The 19,063-nt window shown below is 52.1% G+C and overlaps 1 protein-coding gene across 1 annotated transcript; it reads right to left on the reverse strand.

The window, feature by feature from the left end:
• Positions 1–1,598: 1,598 nt before the first annotated feature.
• On the reverse strand, positions 1,599–17,870 carry rapsn (receptor-associated protein of the synapse, 43kD). The gene is made up of 6 exons (XM_078414736.1): positions 17,117–17,870; positions 13,758–13,856; positions 10,556–10,678; positions 8,808–8,861; positions 5,882–6,081; positions 1,599–3,526 (listed from the first exon to the last, which is right to left on the reverse strand). Exons 1-6 carry the CDS (start codon positions 17,804–17,806, stop codon positions 3,454–3,456), a joined length of 1,239 nt encoding a protein of 412 aa, XP_078270862.1. The 5' UTR covers positions 17,807–17,870; the 3' UTR covers positions 1,599–3,453.
• Between the last annotated feature and the right edge of the window lie 1,193 nt (positions 17,871–19,063).

Genomic DNA, 19,063 nt, shown 5'->3' on the forward strand with positions numbered 1-19,063 from the left:
TCCGGGTCACGGAGCCCCGCCCCCGCTCGCCCCTCCCCCGCTGACCATTGGCCGCGAGCGTCGGGGGGCGGGGCCACACGCCCCCCGCCAATCACAGCGCGTGAAGCGCAGACCCCCCTCGTCACATGGGTACAATGCGATCACGTGATGTGTGCGGTGCCACGTGACGCAAGATGCTGGAGGACAAGACCACTCGACCCTAAAAACCGTAGCACGTCAAGGCGCCACTTTAGTAGGCAGAAACTTGCAGAAACATTTAAAAAGACAAATAACAAAAATCTGTGAGTTGATAGATGAGATATATTCTGCATTTTTATGGTATCATCACACATACTTTTCCACCAAAACACAGATTACACTGCGAGAAGCTTAGCAGACCCCGCGTCACGTTTTGCTTATTAAAATGGCGGGCGTTCCGCTCCTTTGCGTGCACTTCAGTCTAGGCGATTTCAACGCAGTGGTCCATCTTGTTCCTCTAGTATCTCTGCAGTGACACAAGGCCGCCCCCGACCCAAAGTGCCGGAGTAACTCAGCGGGACAGGCTGTGGCTCTGGGTGATTACTGCGCAAAAACCTCACCAGTGGTTATGTCGCGCAGGTCGGAGTGAGTAGAGCAGTCATTACATTTTTGAAATGGGCCTTTTAAACCAAGTTGAGGAGATCTAGTTACTCAATGCCCTTTTTAAATGACTTTACATCAGGAGCAGCACGTGCATTGGGTGGTAACATATTCCATTCCCTTATCGTCCTTGGCTAAAGGAAATATTGGTAGCAAAGTTTATTGAAATTTAGCAAATTGATGTTGTCTGGAGCAGTATTGTGTCTTGTTTCATGGCAGTTGGTGCTCTGGGATGACGGATGATTTGATGGCGTGATTTTGTGAATCTCCTTGTAAATTGCAATAAGTCTTAGCCTGATTCTGCGGAGCTCTAGGGTATCCCATCTGAGAGAAGTCAGCATATTATTCACGCTTGGTTTGCGCTTGTAGTCATTACATACAAAGTGGGCTGCTTAGCGTTGTACTTTCTCCAGGGTGGTCTTGTTGTTGTTGAAAGGATCCAATACGGCTCCACAATACTCCAATTTGGGCGGGACGGGCAGCATCTCTGGAGAGAAGGAATGGGTGCCATCTCGGGTCAATAGAGGTGCAGGAGTAGGCCATTCGAGCCAGCACCACCATTCAATGTGATCATGGCTGATCATTCTCAATCAGTACTCCGTTCCTGCCTTCTCCCCATACCCCCTGACTCCGCTATCCTTAAGAGCTGTATCTAGCTCTCTCTTGAATGCATTCAGAGAATTGGCCTCCACTGCCTTCTGAGGCAGTGAATTCCACAGATTTACAACCCTCTGACTGAAAAAGTTTTTCCTCATCTCCGTTCTAAATGGCCTACCATAACATAGAGACCCTTCTCCAGATGCTGCCTGTCCCGCTGAGTTACTCGAGCATTTTGTGTGGATCTTCAGTAATCAGAATGTGTAATCAGGCAAGAATTAATCAGACCACTGTGTAATCAAACAATAGTGTCATCAGTTAACAATTTAATCAGGCCAGAATATAATCAAGCAGCATTTAATCAAGCAACAGATTAATCAGACCATAGCGTAATCAAACCATAATGTAATCAAACAACAATATCATAAGCTGTCAATGTAATGAGGCAGCAATGTGATCAGATGGAGTGTAATCAGGCAGCAGTAGAATTAAGTGACAGTGCAGTCAAGTGAGGGTTTGTACAATCGGGCAGTTTAAAGCGTCATGATAATCGGGGGTGGGGGTGTAATCAGCAGCTAGTCTAATCAGGGGGAAGTATAAACAGGTAACAGTGTGATCAGGTGGAGTGCATACAGTCGTGTAATCCAGCATCAATAGAATCACAGGCAGTGTGATCAGGTGAATTGCAGCCAGTGGGCAGTGTAATGGAAGGATCAGTATATCTGATTGAGAGAGGAAGTAGGGTTAGCTTACGGTTGGGATTGGGCCGTGAGTAAGGAACATTATTCTGGGGTTGGGCCATGATTGATGGGGGTGGTTTGGTTCTGGAGTTGGGCTGTGAGGGTGGGTTTAGTCTGTGGGGGTAGGGGGAAGGAAGGAAGGAAGGTTTGAATCAGCCGATTGTATCTAGGAAACTGGCTGGGGATCGATCAGCAGAAGGGGAATGTTGGAAAGACTGCTGGTGTTCACAAGGGTGGGAATGAGCACGGGCATTTTTCCTGGTTCCCGTCGTCCCCTGCCTTGTGGCGGCCATGTGGCTGCAACTGTGGCGGTCAGGGCTGGGACTGTCGGGGAACAGCAGAGGACAGGGGTGAAGTGGGGGTCACAGCCTTTAAGGGAGGTCCACACCAAAGTTTGGGGCGGAAGCATGATGCAGTCAGCTGTGGAATGCTGTTAATGGTCGTGGTGCAATGGATGAAACGTTGTCAGGATGGGGTGAGGTTGGGAGGATGAGGTGGGGTCTGAGGTCACGTTGTTGGGGGAAGGTCAGCCTTCGGGATGAGATGTTGGACTAAGACATGGTTGCTGATGAAGGCAGTGCCAGGATTCACAGGGACAGTACATGACAAGGTTGTGGCTGGGGTGCAGTTGGGGATGAAGTGGAGATTGCCTCTCCATCCCAAATCACACGGCCCTTGCCCCCCGTCACACTCAGCCCACCCCCACTGAGGAGGAGACTCAGGAGGACACTGCAGTTGTGGAATCTGGGGCCTAAAACAACCTTCTCGAGGAACCACCTGTGGGGGGTAAACGACAGTCACTGTTTCAGGTCGGGACCTGCCTCAGAGCTTTCCCTGATACTGCTCCAGTTCCTCCAGCATTTTGTTTTAGGCACAAGAAAGGAAATGTTTCAACAAATATCAGACAAGAGGTGCTCCCTGCTCATGCTTAATGCTATGATATGTTAATCTAAAAATGAGACATATTTTGCATTCTGAACCTTCCCTTTGGTCTATCTATTGTACTCGAGTGTGAAATGATTGCATCTATGTATCATATATCTGATCTGTTTGTATAGCATGCAAATTACAGCTTTTCACTGTACGTCAGTACACTTGATAATAAACAAACACACAAGTCCTTCAGATCGTAGTACTGGCATCTCCAGCCGCAGAGGGAGCAGGAACCAGGGAGCTCAGACGGTGACCCAATGAACCACACCAAGTCTCACACACACCACCGCCTGGCGCCAGATGCCCCAAGGAGTTTTCACCATTCTCCAAAAGACCCACAAACTAAGGCCATTGTTTTGGTTTCCAACCTCTGATCCGACCCTAATGCGGTCTTTGGCCGAGGTCTCACTGGGGAGTGAGCTAACTTCTGACTCTGGTGAGATACGATCAGGGATTATCTTCCCCGGAAGTTTTGCTGCCTTCTACACTCTGAATCCATGACTCGTGGCTGATGCCAAAACAAGGGTTCGTCTTCACGTGTTCTGGCGTGAGTGGGACTCCCTGGTCACACGTAACCTGGCTTCACAGATGACCGCCTGCAGTTTGGGCAACCCCTGGTTCCACTGGTTTGTAAACATCTGGAACAAGAGGGTGGATGATTAGAAATGGTTGGTTGTGTATGATCCCTTACTGACTGGCAGGAGTTCTCAGTCAAGCTTCCTCCACTTCCCGATTGTGACCCGGCCTAAATGGCTTTGGCTTGGATTTTCCCCGTGAGAGATGGCCGCAGAGTCCCAAACTTCCCGGGCAGCTGCTATCTCTGGACACCGTGGGCAGTCCCGAGCCAAATCGTGCGGTGAAGAGTTTTACGATGATGCTTCAAGTGCAAAGTAAATCAGTAAATTACAGTTAAATGACTTACTCCATTGTGATAATTGTTCTGGGCAATACCTAACCTAGTTGCAGCCATTAGAGGTTTTTTTTAAAAATGTGCAATTTCCTTGTAGCTGTAACACGATCAATGTGAAGGGTCTCGACCTGAAACGTCACCCATTCCTTCTCTCCAGAGATGCTGCCTATTCCGCTGAGTTACTCCAGCGTTTTGTGTCTACCTTCGATTTAAACCAGCATCTGCAGTTCTTTCCCACACACTTTCCCACACACTGTTTATTTTCTCTTTTGCATCATGATTGGACTCATGAATGGCATGATTTACTTGGTTAGCTTGCAAAACATGTTTTTGACTTATCTCAGTACATGTGGTCCTGCAGAGCCGGATGGTCACAACGCATAGATCAACTTGCACTTTACCCTGTCTAAAACTGTTACATTTGTTTCGTTGGGTTGCTGTTGTCTAAATTGCTTAAATTATTGCATCGTATGGGAGGCGCATTCCCAATCTCGTTGTACCCCTGGGTACAATGACAATAAAGATATATTGTATTGTATTGTATTGTATTGATAATAATAAGCCAATAGCAAGATGCACCTTTCCCATATACTATCAAAAGTAAATTTACCATGCCATGTAAATGACAGCATCAGCCTTGCTGCAAGATCCATGTATTTATATGTGAATTCTATTTCTTTATAATAGATGAATGATTTAGACTTAAAAATGACAACGTTTGGCAATGGAACAAGAATTGTTTGTGTGGTTGGCAACGAGGTGAAAACATTAGACTGCAGGAGGATGCAGATGAGAAAAATTGTTAAATGGAGTTTAATCTGGAAAAGTGATGCACTTTGGGGGAGGACGAGGAAGGGCTACAAAGCAAGAGAACATATAGTAAATAGCAGGATGTGGAGTGTTGTGGAGGGATAGTCTTAAAAGATGGTCAATAAGCTGTTTTGAGAGGACATGCAGGATGAACAGGGTGTCGGAACAGCAAGGTTAGGGTACAACTCTATACATCAGACTTGGATTGTTTTCTCTGGAAGGCCTGAAATTGAGGGGAGACATGATGGAAATCTACAAAATTATGAGAGGCATGGGTAGTGAAGACAGTTGGAAGCTTTTTCCCCCATTGTGGAAATGTCAAAATGTAGAGTCAAAGTTTTAAGTTGAAAGGGGCAAAGTGTAAGGGGGATGCACTGCCAGGGAGTGGTGGAGGCAGATATGATAATGCCATTTATGTGGTTTTAAATAGGCACATGGAGATGCAGGGAATGGATCACGTGCAGGCAGAGGAGATTAGTTTATCTAGGGATCATATTCAACACAGATGTGGTGGGCTGATAGGCCTGTTCCTGTGCTGTTCTATGTTCTTTCACTAATTGGGCCAAGTTTGAGCAAAACTTACAATTCTTCTCAAAGATAGACACAAAATGCTGGAGTAACTCAGGGGGTCAGACGGCACCTATAGAGAAAAGGAATAGGCGACATTTCGGATCGAGACCCTTCATCAGACTGGGGGAGGCAGTTCCTTCTTGCAATGCTTCTCGCTACTTTACAGGAAAGACCTGACTTGCTGGAGAGGGTGCAGAGAAGACATATCAGGATGGTGCCAGGACTGAACATACTGAGGAAAGATTGGGTAGTTTGTGCTTATTTTCTTTGGAACAGAGGAGGAAGTAACTGAGACGTATATGAGGTGATGATTTAAAATAAATGGGAAGGAGCCATTTCCATATGTTTAGGAAGGAACTCAGGAGCTAGGGGCCTTGTCTACAGAAGTCATGCCTGCCATTGGTTTGAGTGCGTAAAACTGGATCAGCAAGTGCCCAAAGTTAGAAGAGCCAAGATATTTAGAATGGATATAAAGCTGGGGCAGGTACAGAATGGAGAGAACATGCAAGGAGCTGACATGTTAAAACCAAGTCATTGTTTTATCAAGAAACCACCACTGGGTTAGAAATGACATCATGATTGCAAAAAGTCTACGTGTTTTAGTCACGGGTGGGGGGGGGGGGGGGGATGGAGTCAGTGGTGGAACAGAACTTGTAGCAACACTGGTCTCCTGGTTCCAGTGTTTAACTGGACATTTACTCACTTGAGATGAAAGAGGTGGGAACACGGTAGCGCCTGGAGCTGGGAGTTCTTGTCGCCGATCGACTCGCCACACAACCCACAGTACAACTCCATGTCCTCCATACACTCGTGGAACTTGACAACATGGTCTCGGAGAAGTTGTTGGGAACCTTTGGCTCGATAAATGGCCTCGCACAAGCAGTGCGCCTTTAGCAGGAGCAGCTGGAGGGGGCACAGAAGGTGGACATCAGCAGCACTACGCGCACAGACAGACAAGCAGCTGGACACAAAGATGCTCACACAGACACTCACAGCACCTAGAGATAAACACAGACACGTACAAATGCACACGGCTACCCAAGGATTCACATATGGAGACACCCACACTAAAACATGCATTCACAGTACACATACAACAGGTAACCACTACGCAAAAGCATATTTACACACATATATAGGGAATTAAAAGCACAGACGCACACAGGTACCAATTCACATATTGCAGGCACAGAGACAGACATAGAGACAAACGTGCAAAGATGTAAAGTCTGAGACAAGCTCAAAAAGACAGGTGGTGAAGACACTGGCCACACCTCCTCTTACTGTTTGGCCTTCCTTTCACACAAACCTCCGTCCCCACAACCTATGTTGTCATGTGGAACACCCAGCCTTGGTCACACTGCCCACTCACTCACATCCCAGGTCCAGGACCGTTTCCCTGGTTCAATACGATCAGTCAAACCACAAGTGAACTCTGTTTCACAACAAGGTTCACGTGGACAGGGACGCAGACATGCCGCAGTCTCAGACACAGTTGGCCGTGTCCTGGGGAGCAAGCCACTGTAACACACAGGGCTCTCATGTGGACTGTCCCGAGAGGGCTGACGTGACACGACCCCACCAAGCACGAGGTCACTCTGCATCACTCAAAGTGTATCAAGTGGACTTCTCACAATCCCCTCACCCTGGGTCACAGTGATCTTTCATACTAGAGAATCAGAGATGTCCTCATTGTTTAGGAAACGGGTGTTCCCCTCTTCCATTACAGATGAGGCTCTCACGAGGACCTCCTCTGTATCCCACAGCTCCGCTCTTACTCCCCCTCTTCCCATTCGTACCAAGGATAGTCCCCCTCGTTCTCACCTTCCACCCCATCAGCCAGCGTATACAACAAATTATCCTCCAACATTTCCGTCACCTCCAACGGGATCCCACTACTGGCCACATCTTCCCATCTCCTCCCCTTTCTGCTTTCCACAGATACCGTTCCCTCCGTAACTCCATTGTCCACTCGTCCCTTCCTACCCAAACCACCCCCAGGTACTTTCCCCTGCAACCGCAGGAGATGCAACACCTGTCCCTTTACCTCCCCTCTCGACTCCATCCAAGGACCCAAACAGTCTTTTCAGGTGAGACAGAGGTTCACCTGCACCTCCTCCAACCTCATCTATTGCATCCGCTGCTCCAGATGTCAACTTCCCTACATAGGCGAGACCAAACGCAGGCTCGGCGATCGTTTCGCTCAACACCTTTGCTCAGTCCGCCTTCACCAACCTGATCTCCCAGTGGCTCAGCACTTCCCCTCCCACTCCCAGTCTGACCTTTCTCTCATGGGCCTCCTCCATTATCATAGTGAGGCCCACCGCAAATTGGAGGAACAGCATCTCATATTTCTGCTTGGGCAGCTTACACCCCAGCATTATGAACATTGACTTCTCCAAATTCAGATAATTCCACTGTCCCTCCCTTTCCTCTCCCCCTTCCCAGTTCTCCCACTGTCTTCCTGTCTCCCACTACATCCTATCTTTGTCCTGCTCCCTCCCCTGACATCAGTCTGAAAAAGGGTTTCGACCCGAAACGTCACCCATTTCTTCTCGCCTGAGATGCTGCCTGACCCGCTGAGTTACTCCAGCATTTTGTGATCCCACCCTGGGTCAGTGATCTCACGCCCTGGGTCACGGTGATCCCACGCCCTGGGTCACGGCGATCTCGCCCTGGGTCACGGCGATCTCGCTCTGGGTCACAGTGATCTCGCCCTGGGTCACATACGTCAGGCTGGTGTTCATAGACTGCAGCTCGGCATTCAACACAATCATCCCCTCCATGCTCTCACAACTGTGTCCCTGTGCATCCCTCTGCAACTGGATCATTTAACTTCCTCATCAACAGACAGCAATCCGGATCAAAGATGGAGCAGATCTGACTTGTCACGATGCACGTCAGTAGACGATGAAGGCAAAAACATGCCCAACATCGCCCTCACCATGATCGCCACCTTCATGTGTGGCTGCGTTAAGCTGTGCGTAGAACCAGTGTTAATACCTGTTGAGGTTCTACAACTCCCTGGTTTTGCAAAAGATGGGCCTGGCACCAATGCTGTGCAATGTGTCAGCTGGACATTGCTGCACCACTTGTCCTTGGTGGAAAGGCTCTTCCAAACCAACACCTTTGAGCAAAAATGCATTGGGCAATGGTCAGCACAGAACATACTGCAGGCACTTAATGGATTCGGCAGCATGCTTCCCTGAGCAGACTGCCTAGCAAAATACCTCATTGCCAGAACTCATCAACAAGCAACAAGACCTTGCTTGGCTGGCAGTGAGAAGGGCCCTTCTAGTCAGAGCCTTCCTGTACCGCTGGAATCTTACTGCAATGCAAGCTTCCCTCGGGACAGTCGCTAAGGAGAGGAGACGGTTGTCCACCTCTTGGCCGGGTGTGAGTTTGCAAAGAGAATGATGCATGGGACCTTGTCGCGGTTCATCCCAAACTGCTCCGTACCAGAGGACTCTCTGATTCACAGGCTGTTCCCACAAACACATTCAGAGACGGACATCATGTGCAAGTGGGAGACCATCATCCCAGTGAAAGATGCTTTTTGGTCAGCCCGAAACTTGTTGGCCCCCCAACACAGTGAGATGCTCATTGGCTGATTCCACATCACCTGTTACCTTATTTCCGACTTCTTCTGCCACTTCCTCTGCTTTACGTACAACCTCTAAACTCTACAAAACAAAAAGAACACTTTGGTGAGTGACACACAATGTCAACCTAGGAGTGATTGACGTACTCGGCAGTGTAAAATGAGGAGAGCAGACTGGACCCTGGGAAGTGGGGGTGGGGATGGCAGGGTAAGTCCCTGGGTGAGATGCAGTGCTATTTCAGATACGACATGCAGTTTAGCTTCAGGAGTGAGTGTAAGTCAAGGATATTGGTGTTGTGTAGAGTAAACCCTGGAGAGATGCAGTGTGTGAATCTGTGTGTGACATATGGTATAAATGACACAGGTAGATAAAGGAATGAGGACCTGCGGAGTGAATATGGGCAGTTACACAAAAGGTTAAAATGCAGGACCTTGAGGGCAGTAATCTCTGGATTACTACCAGTGCCACATGCTTGTGAGGGTAGCAATACGAGGATGGGGCAGATGAATGCGTGGCTGAGGAGTTGCTGCTTGGGACAGGGATCCAGATTTATGGACCATTGGGATCACTTCTGGGGCAGAGGTGACCTGCACAAGAGAGACGTACGTGTTGCACCTAACCTGGAGGGGCACCAACAACCTTGCAGGGAGGTTTGCTTGTGATACTCGTGAGGGTTTAAACTACAATGACAGGGGAGCGGGAACCAGAGCTGCAGGTCAGCAAATGGAATGGCTGATGAGAAAGTGGAGGATATGATAAGTATCAAAGGAAGGACAGGCAGGGAAAGGTTTGTGAATACGAGGATAATGAAGGGTTGAAGTGTTTACTTCGATTCTCAGTGGGTAAAGTTGATGAACTGAGAGCCTGGATCAGTGCTCAGAATTGTAATGTGATCATTACTGAAACGTGATTGTAAGAGGGGCACGACTGGCAGCTCAACGTGCCTGGGTCTGGACGTTTCACACGAGATATAGAGAGGGGTTAAAGAGGTGGAGGAGTTGCTTTGCTAATCGGGGAGAACGTCACGCAGTACCCGGAGAGGACACACTGGTGGGAATGTCCACTGAGGCATTATGGGTTGAGCTAAAAAATGGAGGGAGGATGGCAGGGCAGGGAGAGAGAGCACTGGGGCAGAGGGTGCGGGTAAAGCAGAGAGCCGGGGAGTGATGGTGGTGAGGGGAAACTGGGCACCGAGACGTGGTGGGGGAACCAGAGCGCCGGGAAGGGAGGTGAGGCAGCCAGTTTTACATGCACACCGAGACCTCCACACAATGCGTTTGGCACCGTGAGGCCATTTGAATCACACACACGTTCTCCGTTGGCAAGGGTTTGGGGTAAAACACGTATCCTCTTCCCTGGACCCATCGAAACTCTGACTCGCTGTACCCACTCTCAGCACATCCACCTCCTGGGTTACTGGAACCCCACCAACTGTTGCCCATGCCCGTCTTTCACCCCCGCCCCTTCTCTAGCCTCTCCCTCTCCACTGCCCCCACCCCCTTCCATCTCCCTCACCCACCTTTACCCACCGCCTCACGCACACCCTCCCACCTTTACCCACCCCTCACGCACACCCTCCCAACCTTCCTCTCTCTCACTTTCACCCACTCCCTCACCCTCAGCCAGCTGTGTCTATGTCCTGCCTTCCAGGTGCTTTGGTTGGTGGCGGACGCATCATTATAACCGCAGCTGCCCTGCACACTGCCCCAGCTACTCCCCCCCTCACCCTCAGCGAGATGAACTAGGGGGTACTGACCTCCTTTACTCTCTCCTACCTTGTCTGCATCCTTCTCTATCAGCCAACACTTGGCAATGCCCAGCAGCGCCTGGGCCTGGCCCAGACGGTTACCAATATCTCTCATGATGTTCCGTGAAGAGTCGTATCGCGGAATTGCTTTCTGCAAAAGAAGGCAGGGGTCACCAACACCAGGAGGCTCAGTCACACTGACCGGTGTTCACACCTCACTGAAGATCCACTGGAGACTGCACATGTGTGACATGGGTGGGGGTTTATAATGTCTGTGCGACAAAAATCTGTGTGATTTCACAACACTACTAGTTTCAATTTAGAGATACAGGGCGGAAACAGGCTGTTCAGCACACCAAGTCCGCAATAACCAGTGATCCCCGCACATTAACACTATTCTATACACACTATGGACAACTTACAATTTTACCAAACCAATTAACCTACAAACCTGGACGCCTTTAAATGTGGGAGGAAACCAGAGATCCCGGGGAAAACCCACGCAGGTCAAGGGGAAAACGTAGAGACTCCGTAATGACAACCCCCGTAGCATCCCAACCTCCATGCTCAATAGGCACTGTCTAAAGTAGGTCCCAACCCGAAACGTCACCTAAACATTTTCTCCAGAGATGCTGCCTGACCCCTCGAGTTACTCCAGCACCTTTTGTCTGTCTTTGGTATAAATCAGCATCTGCAGTTCTTTGTTTCTCCATACTCAATACTTTGACTGATGGCCAATGTACAGAAAGCCTTCTTGACCACCCTATATACCTGTGACTGCATTTTCAAGGAACTACATACAGTGCCCTCCATACTGTTTGAGGCAGACACCATTCATTTATTTATTTGCCTCTGTACTCCACAATTTGAGATTTGTAATAGGAACAAAATCACATGTGGTTAAAGTGCACATTGTCAGATTTTATTAAAGGCCATTTTTATACATTTTGGTTTCACCATGTGGAAATTACAGCAGTGTTTATACATAGTCCCCCCCATTTCAGGGCACCAAAATGTTTGGGACACATGGCTTCACAGGCGTTTGTAATTGCTCAGGTGCCTCCTTAATGCAGGTATAAGAGAGCTCTCAGCACCTAGTCTTTCCTCCAGTCTTTCCATCACCTTTGGAAACTTTTATTGGTATTTATCACCACGAGGACCAAAGTTGTGCCATTTGCTCAAGGTCAAACAAATGCCTCAAAACTCATTGGCTGGCAGTTCATTCTACAGCAAGACAATGATCCCAAACATACTGCTAAAGTACCAAAGAAGTTTTTCAAAGCTAAAAACTGGTCAGTTCTTGAGTGGCCAAGATAACCACCCGATCTGAACCCAGTTGAGCATGCCTTTTATATGCTGGAGAGAGAACTGAAGGGGACTAGCCCCCAAAACAAGCATAAGCTAAAGATGGCTGCAATACAGGCCTGGCAGAATCGCAGTCCATGAATCGCAGACATCAAAAAAAGCAGTCATTGCAAGCAAAGGATATGCAACAAAATACTAAACATGACTACTTTCATTTACATGACATTGCTGTGTCCCAAACATTATGGTGCCCTGAAATGGGGGGACTATGTATAAACACTGCTGTAATTTCTACATGGTGAAACCAAAATGTGTAAAAATGGCCTATATTAAAATCTTACAATGTGCACTCTAACCACATGTGCACTCTAACCACATATTCGTAAACTGTGGCCCCTTGTTCTGGACTCCCCCAACATTGGGAACATGTTTCCTGCCTCTAACGTGTCCAACCCCTTAATAATCTTATACGTTTCGATAAGATCTCCTCTCATCCTTCTAAATTCCAGTGTATACAAGTCTTGTCACTCCAGTCTTTCAACATATGACAGTCTTGCCATTCCGGGAATTAACCTAGTAAACCTACGCTGCACGCCCTCAATAGCAAGAATATCCTTCCACAAATTTGGAGACAAAAACTGCACACAGTACTCCAGGTGCGGTCTCACTAGGGCCCTGTACAACTGCAGAAGGACCTCTTTGCTGCTATACTCAACTCCTCTTGTTATGAAGGCCAACATTCCATTGGCTTTCTTCACTGCCTGCTGTACCTGCATGCTTCCTTTCAGTGACTGATGCACTAGGACACCCAGATCTCGTTGTACGTTCCTTTTCCTAACTTGACACCATTCAGATAATACTCTGCCTTCCTATTCTTACTACCAAAGTGGATAACCTCACACTTATCCAGATTAAACTGCATCTGCCATGCATCCGCCCACTCACACAACCTGTCCAAGTCACCCTGCAACCTCATAGCATCTTCCTCACAGTTCACACTACCACCCAGCTTTGTATCATCTGCAAATTTGCTAATGGTACTTTTAATCCCTTCATCCAAGTCATCCAAATCTCAAATTGTGGAGTACAGAGGCAAATAAATAAATGATGGATCTTTGTCCCAAACATTATCAAGGGCACTGTACCCGTGACTGCATTTTCAATGAACTACATACCTGCACTCCGAGACCCATCTGCTCTGCAACTCTCCCCAAGACCCTACCATTTACAGTGAAGGTCCTGTCCTGGTTTGAAGAGGAATGAGCGTCAACAAAAGGGTGTGGATGAGGGGGTGTTTAGATTTTGGTTTAGTTTAGATACAGCATGGAAACAGGCCCTTCGGCCCACCATGTCCATGCCAACCAATAATCACCCATACACGTTATATTCTATGCACTTGAGACAAGTTACAGAACTACAAACCTGCACGTCATTCGAATGTGGGAGGAAACCAAGCACACAGAGGAAACCCACACGATCACAGGGAGAACGTACTGGCTGCCAGTTACAGGCAGAGTGGAGAGGCTGCCATTACAGGAGAGTGGAGAGGCTGCTGTTACAGGCAGAGTGGAGAGGCTGCTGTTACAGGCAGGAAAAGATACAATTAAGTATAGGCTACAATGCTAACAGGAGAAGCCTGGTGTTAGTTACACCTGCAAGTGCTTGTGGTCATTTTAATGCTGCACTACAATATGGGCAGAGGAAGGTTTGCTGTTAGTTCCGTTACGGACCTGTAACTAACTGTAAATGACACACTCTGTTCTCCAGTCTGTGAGCCTCACATAATGCAGTGCCTCAGGTTCACGCTGTCCAGAACTCCCAGATCTGTGAGGTGTGATGTTGATGGTGGGACATCAATGGTTTATTCAGAGCCTCAGGTTGACCAGCACATTAGGGGAGCGGGGAGGGGATAGGCGCGTCCTTACCTCGACTTTGGAGCTCTGGCGATGGATGTCCGCAAAACACATCAGGCAGAGGGCCTGCAGGGGGCGGTCTCGGTGCTGCAGGGCGATCTTCATCGACTCCTGAGGAAGAGAAACATCCCTGACCCAAACAGCAATGGGCCCAGCACCAAATCCTGAGACACACCACTAGTCACAGGCCTCAAGTCTGAAAAGCAACCATCCACCATCACCCTCTGCTTCTTTCCATAAAGCCAATTTTCTATCCAGTCAGCTATCTTTCCTTGGATCTAGTGGGATCTAACCTTCCAGAGCAGCCTACCATGTGGAACCTTGTCAAATGCCTCGCTGAAATCCAAATATACAACATCTACAGCACTGCCCTTATTAAACTTTTTGGTCACGTCTTCAAAAAACGAAATCAGATTTGTGAGACATGATCTTCCACATACAAGGCTGCGCTGACTATCCCCTCACCCACACCATCCCCATCCCAGGTACTTTCCCTTGCCACCACAGGAGATGCAACACCTGGCTCAAGATCTCCTCCCTTGCCTCCATCCAGGGTCACCAGCAGCCTTCCCAGCTGAGACAGAGATTCACGTGCACCTCCTCTCTCTAACCACATCTACTGCAGCTGGTGTTCCCTAGGGGGCTCCTGTATATCGACAAGACCAAACACAGACTCAGCAACCATTTCGCGGAACACTTATACTTGGTCTGACAAGACCTACTGGATCTCCCGGGTTGCTAACTATTTTAACTCCGCTTCCCATTCCCGTAATGACATTTCTGTCCTGGGCCTGCTCCATTGCCAGAGTGAAGCCACACGCAAGCTGGTGAAACAACACCTCATATTCTGCTTGGGTAGCTTACAACACAATAGGTATGAACATTGAATTCTCCAATTTTAGGTAACCTTTAACAACCCGGCAAAAACAAGGTGGCAGATTATTATCTCAATGGTGCCAGATTAGGTAAAAGGGAAGTGCAACGAGACCTGGGTGTCCTTGTACACCAGTCACTGAAAGTAAGCATGCACATACAGCAGGCAGCGAAGAAAGCTAATGGCATGTTGGCCTTCATAACGAGAGGATTTGAGTGTTGGGAGTAAAGAGGTCCTTCTGCAGTTGTATAGGGCCCTGGTGAGACCACATCAGGAGTATTGTGTGCAGTTTTGTTCTCCTAATTTGGGGAAGGACATCCTTGCTATTGAGGCAGTGCAGCGTAGGTTCACGAGGTTAATCCCCAGGATGGTGGGACTGTCATATGAGGAAAGATTGGAAAGACTGGGCTTGTATTCACTGGAATTTAGGATGAGAGGGAATCTTATAGAAACGTATAAAATTATAAAAGTACTGGACAAGGCAGATGCTGGAAAAATGTTCCCAACGTTGGGGGAGTCCAGAACCAGGGGCCACAGTCTAAGAATAAAGAGGAGGTCATTTAAAACTGAGGTGAGAAAAAAACATTTTCACCCAGAGAGTTGTGAATTTGTGGAATTCTCTGCCACAGAGGGCAGTGGAGGCCAATACACTGGATGGATTTAAAAGAGAGTTAGATAGAGCTCTAGGGGCTAGTGGAATCAAGGGATATGGGGAGAGGGCAGGCACGGGTTACTGATTGTGGATGATCAGCCAAGATCACAAAGAAAGGCAGTGCTGGCTCAAAGGGCCAAATGGCCTCCTGCTTCACCTATTTTCTATGTTAACCCCCACCTTACCCTTTCTCGCCCAGACCTCCGATGTTTCCCTCTCCGCTGGACCCACCTATTTCTTCCCTCCCCCACTCTGCCTCCTACATTCCTTCCTCTGGCTTCTCAATTTGTAAATCTTCAATTCGCCCCATCTGCTTTAATCTCTGGTCTTTGTTCAAACCACCTGTCTCTCATCCCCCTCCCCCCGGCCTGTGCCCACCCATTACCTGCTATGCTTTGTCCTGCCTCTCGTCTCTCCCAGCTTTGCTTTCCTACCTACAATCAGGCAGAAGTGCCCCGACCCAAAACGTCACCTATCCATATTCTGCAGATACTGCCCGACCCATTCAGTTAATGGAGTACTTTGTGTCCTGTGTTTCTACGGCTCCAAAGTTGTACCTAATCCCCCATGCTCCTTTGAAGGGATTCTCTATGACTTCTTCACCACCCCATCTACTTTTACTGCCTTGCTTGGAGAGCTTTCACACTTGCACACCAAGCTCCCTACCTTCCTCAATGCATCAGATCCCACCTTTCAAAGAGCACACCGGCCCCCCTCTCTCCCTCCAACCTACCACACTCCACTCTCTCCTTCCATTCATCCATCGCCCTCCACTTTCCCCACACCACCCCACCCCCCTCTCTCCCTCCATCCATCCCCCATCTCTCCTCTCAACTTTCCCCACTCTACTCTCTCCCTCCTTCCATCCATCCATCCCCCCATCTCTCCCCTCAACTTTCCCCATTCTACTCTCCCTCCTTCCATCCATCCCCCTCCACTTTCCCCATAGCACCCCGCCCTCCTCTCTCCCTCCACTTTCCCCACCCCTGCCCCCTCTCTCCCTCCACTTTCCCCACCCCTGCCCCCTCTCTCCCTCCACTTTCCCCACCCTGCCCCTTCTCTCCCTCCACTTTCCCCACCCTGCCCCCTCTCTCCCTCCACTTTCCCCACCCTGCCCCCTCTCTCCCTCCACTTTCCCCACCCCTGCCCCCGCTCTCCCTCCTCTCTCCGTCCACTTTCCCTACCCCTGCCCCCCCTCTACTTTCCCCACCCTGCCCCCTCTCTCCCTCCACTTTCCCCACCCCTGCCCCCTCTCTCCCTCCACTTTCCCCACCCCTGCCCCCTTCTCTCCCTCCACTTTCCCCACCCCTGCCCCCGCTCTCCCTCCTCTCTCCGTCCACTTTCCCCACCCCTGCCCCCTCTCTCCCTCCCTCCTCTCTCCCTCCCCTTTCCCCACCCCCTCTCTCCCTCCACTTTCCCCACCCCTGCCCCCTCTCTCCCTCCCTCCTCTCTCCCTCCCCTTTCCCCACCCCCTCTCTCCCTCCACTTTCCCCACCCCTGCCTCCTCTCTCCCTCCCTCCTCTCTCCCTCCACTTTCCCCACCCCCTCTCTCCCTCCACTTTCCCCACCCCTCTCTCCCTCCACTTTCCCCACCCCTGCCCCCTCTCTCCCTCCACTTTCCCCACCCCTGCCCCCTCTCTCCGTCCACTTTCCCCACCCCCTCTCCCCTTTCCCTACCCTCTCCCCCTCCACATTCCCCACCCCTGGCCCTTCTATCTCCCCTCCACTTTCCCTACCCTGCCCCCTCCACTTTCCCCACCCTGCCCCCTCTCTCCCCTCCACATTCCCCACCCCTGGCCCTTCTCTCTCCCCATCCATTTTCCCCAGCCAGGGCCGTCCACTGACCTCGCAGCAGCCCATGGCATCCTCCAAGCGGCAGAGCTTGCGGTAGGCCGTCGCCATGTGATACTGGCTCATGGCCTTGTACTTGAGGCTCCAGCCCTTGCCGTAGTCGGTGACCAGCTCGACCGCCTTGCAGGGGAAGAAGAGCGCCTTCTCGTAGTCCTTCAGCTGCACATAGAAGCCGCCCAGGCTGCAGCACACGCGGCACTCGAGCATCTTGTCGTCGTTGCTGTGGGCGTAGCGCAGCGCCTTCTCGAAGCACTCCAGGGCCTTCTGGAAGGCGCTGAGGCCCAGGTAGGCGTTGCCCATACTGAGGCACACCTGGCCGTTGAGCCGCAGCCCCGCCGAGCCGCCCTGGGTGCCCAGGCACGTCTTGCAGTAGGCGATGGTCTTGGCGAAGTGGCACATCTTCTCGTTGCTGCGGGCCAGGTTGAGGTAGGACTCGGTGAGGGCGTCAGGGTCGCCCATCTGCCGCGCCACCTCGGTCTGCCCCAGGGCCAGCCGCATCATGTCCTGGTACTGACCCATCTCTGAGTGAGCCGTGATCAGGCAGCCCAGGGCCCGGAACCTGCCCGGCGCCTCGCTGCTCTTCAGCAGCACCTGGTTCCATGTCAGCAGCGCCTTGGCGGTGTCGTTGGAGCGGTACAGGCGGAGGCCCTTCTCAATCTGCTGCTTGGTCTGGTCCTGGCCCATCGCCAGGCCGGGGGCACGGGGTGGGACCGGACAGACAGACAGACAGACAGACAGAGCGGGGAGATGGGGACCGGGCCGCGGGGCTGGGGTGGAGACCGGGGGCTGGGGTGGAGACCGGGGGCTGGGGTGGAGACCGGGCAGCGGGGCTGGGGTGGAGACCGGGCAGCGGGGAGGACGGGGCCGCGGGGTCGATGGGGGGACCGGGCTGTGGGGGCGCAGGGCGGTCCGGGGAGATGGGGACCGGGGGTGGGCTGGGGTCGGTGGGGAGTCCGGGCGCTGGGGTGGGGACCAGGCCGCGGGGGTGGGCTGGAGACCGGGCCGCTGGGCTGGAGACCGGGCCGCTGGGGTGGGCTGGGGTCGGTGGGGAGTCCGGGCGCTGGGGTGGGGACCAGGCCGCGGGGGTGGAGACCGGGCCGCTGGGGTGGGGACCAGGCCGCGGGGGTGGGCTGGGGTCGGTGGGGAGTCCGGGCGCTGGGGTGGGGACCAGGCCGCGGGGGTGGAGACCGGGCCGCTGGGGTGGGGACCAGGCCGCTGGGGTGGGGACCAGGCCGCGGGGGTGGGCTGGAGACCGGGCCGCTGGGGTGGGGACCAGGCCGCTGGGGTGGGGACCAGGCCGCGGGGGTGGGCTGGAGACCGGGCCGCTGGGGTGGGGACCAGGCCGCGGGGGTGGGCTGGAGACCGGGCCGCTGGGTCGGTGGGGGGGACCGGGGGTGGGCTGGGGACCGGGCCGCGGGGGTGGGCTGGAGACCGGGCCGCTGGGTCGGTGGGGGGGACCGGGGGTGGGCTGGGGACCGGGCCGCGGGGGTGGGCTGGAGACCGGGCCGCTGGGGTGGGGACCAGGCCGCGGGGGTGGGCTGGAGACCGGGCCGCTGGGCTGGAGACCGGGCCGCTGGGGTGGGGACCAGGCCGCGGGGGTGGGCTGGAGACCGGGCCGCTGGGCTGGAGACCGGGCCGCTGGGGTGGGGACCAGGCCGCGGGGGTGGGCTGGAGACCGGGCCGCTGGGGTGGGGACCAGGCCGCGGGGGTGGGCTGGAGACCGGGCCGCTGGGTCGGTGGTGGGACCGGGGGTGGGCTGGAGACCGGGCCGCTGGGGTGGGGACCAGGCCGCGGGGGTGGGCTGGAGACCGGGCCGCTGGGTCGGTGGGGGGACCGGGGGTGGGCTGGGGACCGGGCCGCTGGGGAACTACAGACTGTGCTGTGGAGCGAAGCACTGCTCGTTGCAGCGGCAGCCGGCGTCTGAGCGGCAGGGCCGGCGCG

This window comes from Rhinoraja longicauda, chromosome 18 (assembly GCF_053455715.1).
Source record: "Rhinoraja longicauda isolate Sanriku21f chromosome 18, sRhiLon1.1, whole genome shotgun sequence".
Lineage (NCBI taxonomy): Eukaryota > Metazoa > Chordata > Chondrichthyes > Rajiformes > Arhynchobatidae > Rhinoraja > Rhinoraja longicauda.

Bases quoted from the DNA above. Each gene is read 5' to 3' on its own strand.
- rapsn (XM_078414736.1), bottom strand. From the start codon at position 17,806: ATGGGCCAGGACCAGACCAAGCAGCAGATTGAGAAGGGCCTCCGCCTG. The intron at 13,857-17,116 runs GTCAGTGGACGG...TCTCTTCCTCAG, and splicing joins ATGCCATGGGCTGCTGCGAG to GAGTCGATGAAGATCGCCCT. The intron at 3,527-5,881 runs GTGAGTAAATGT...CTCTTGTTCCAG, and splicing joins TCCCACCTCTTTCATCTCAA to ATGTTTACAAACCAGTGGAA.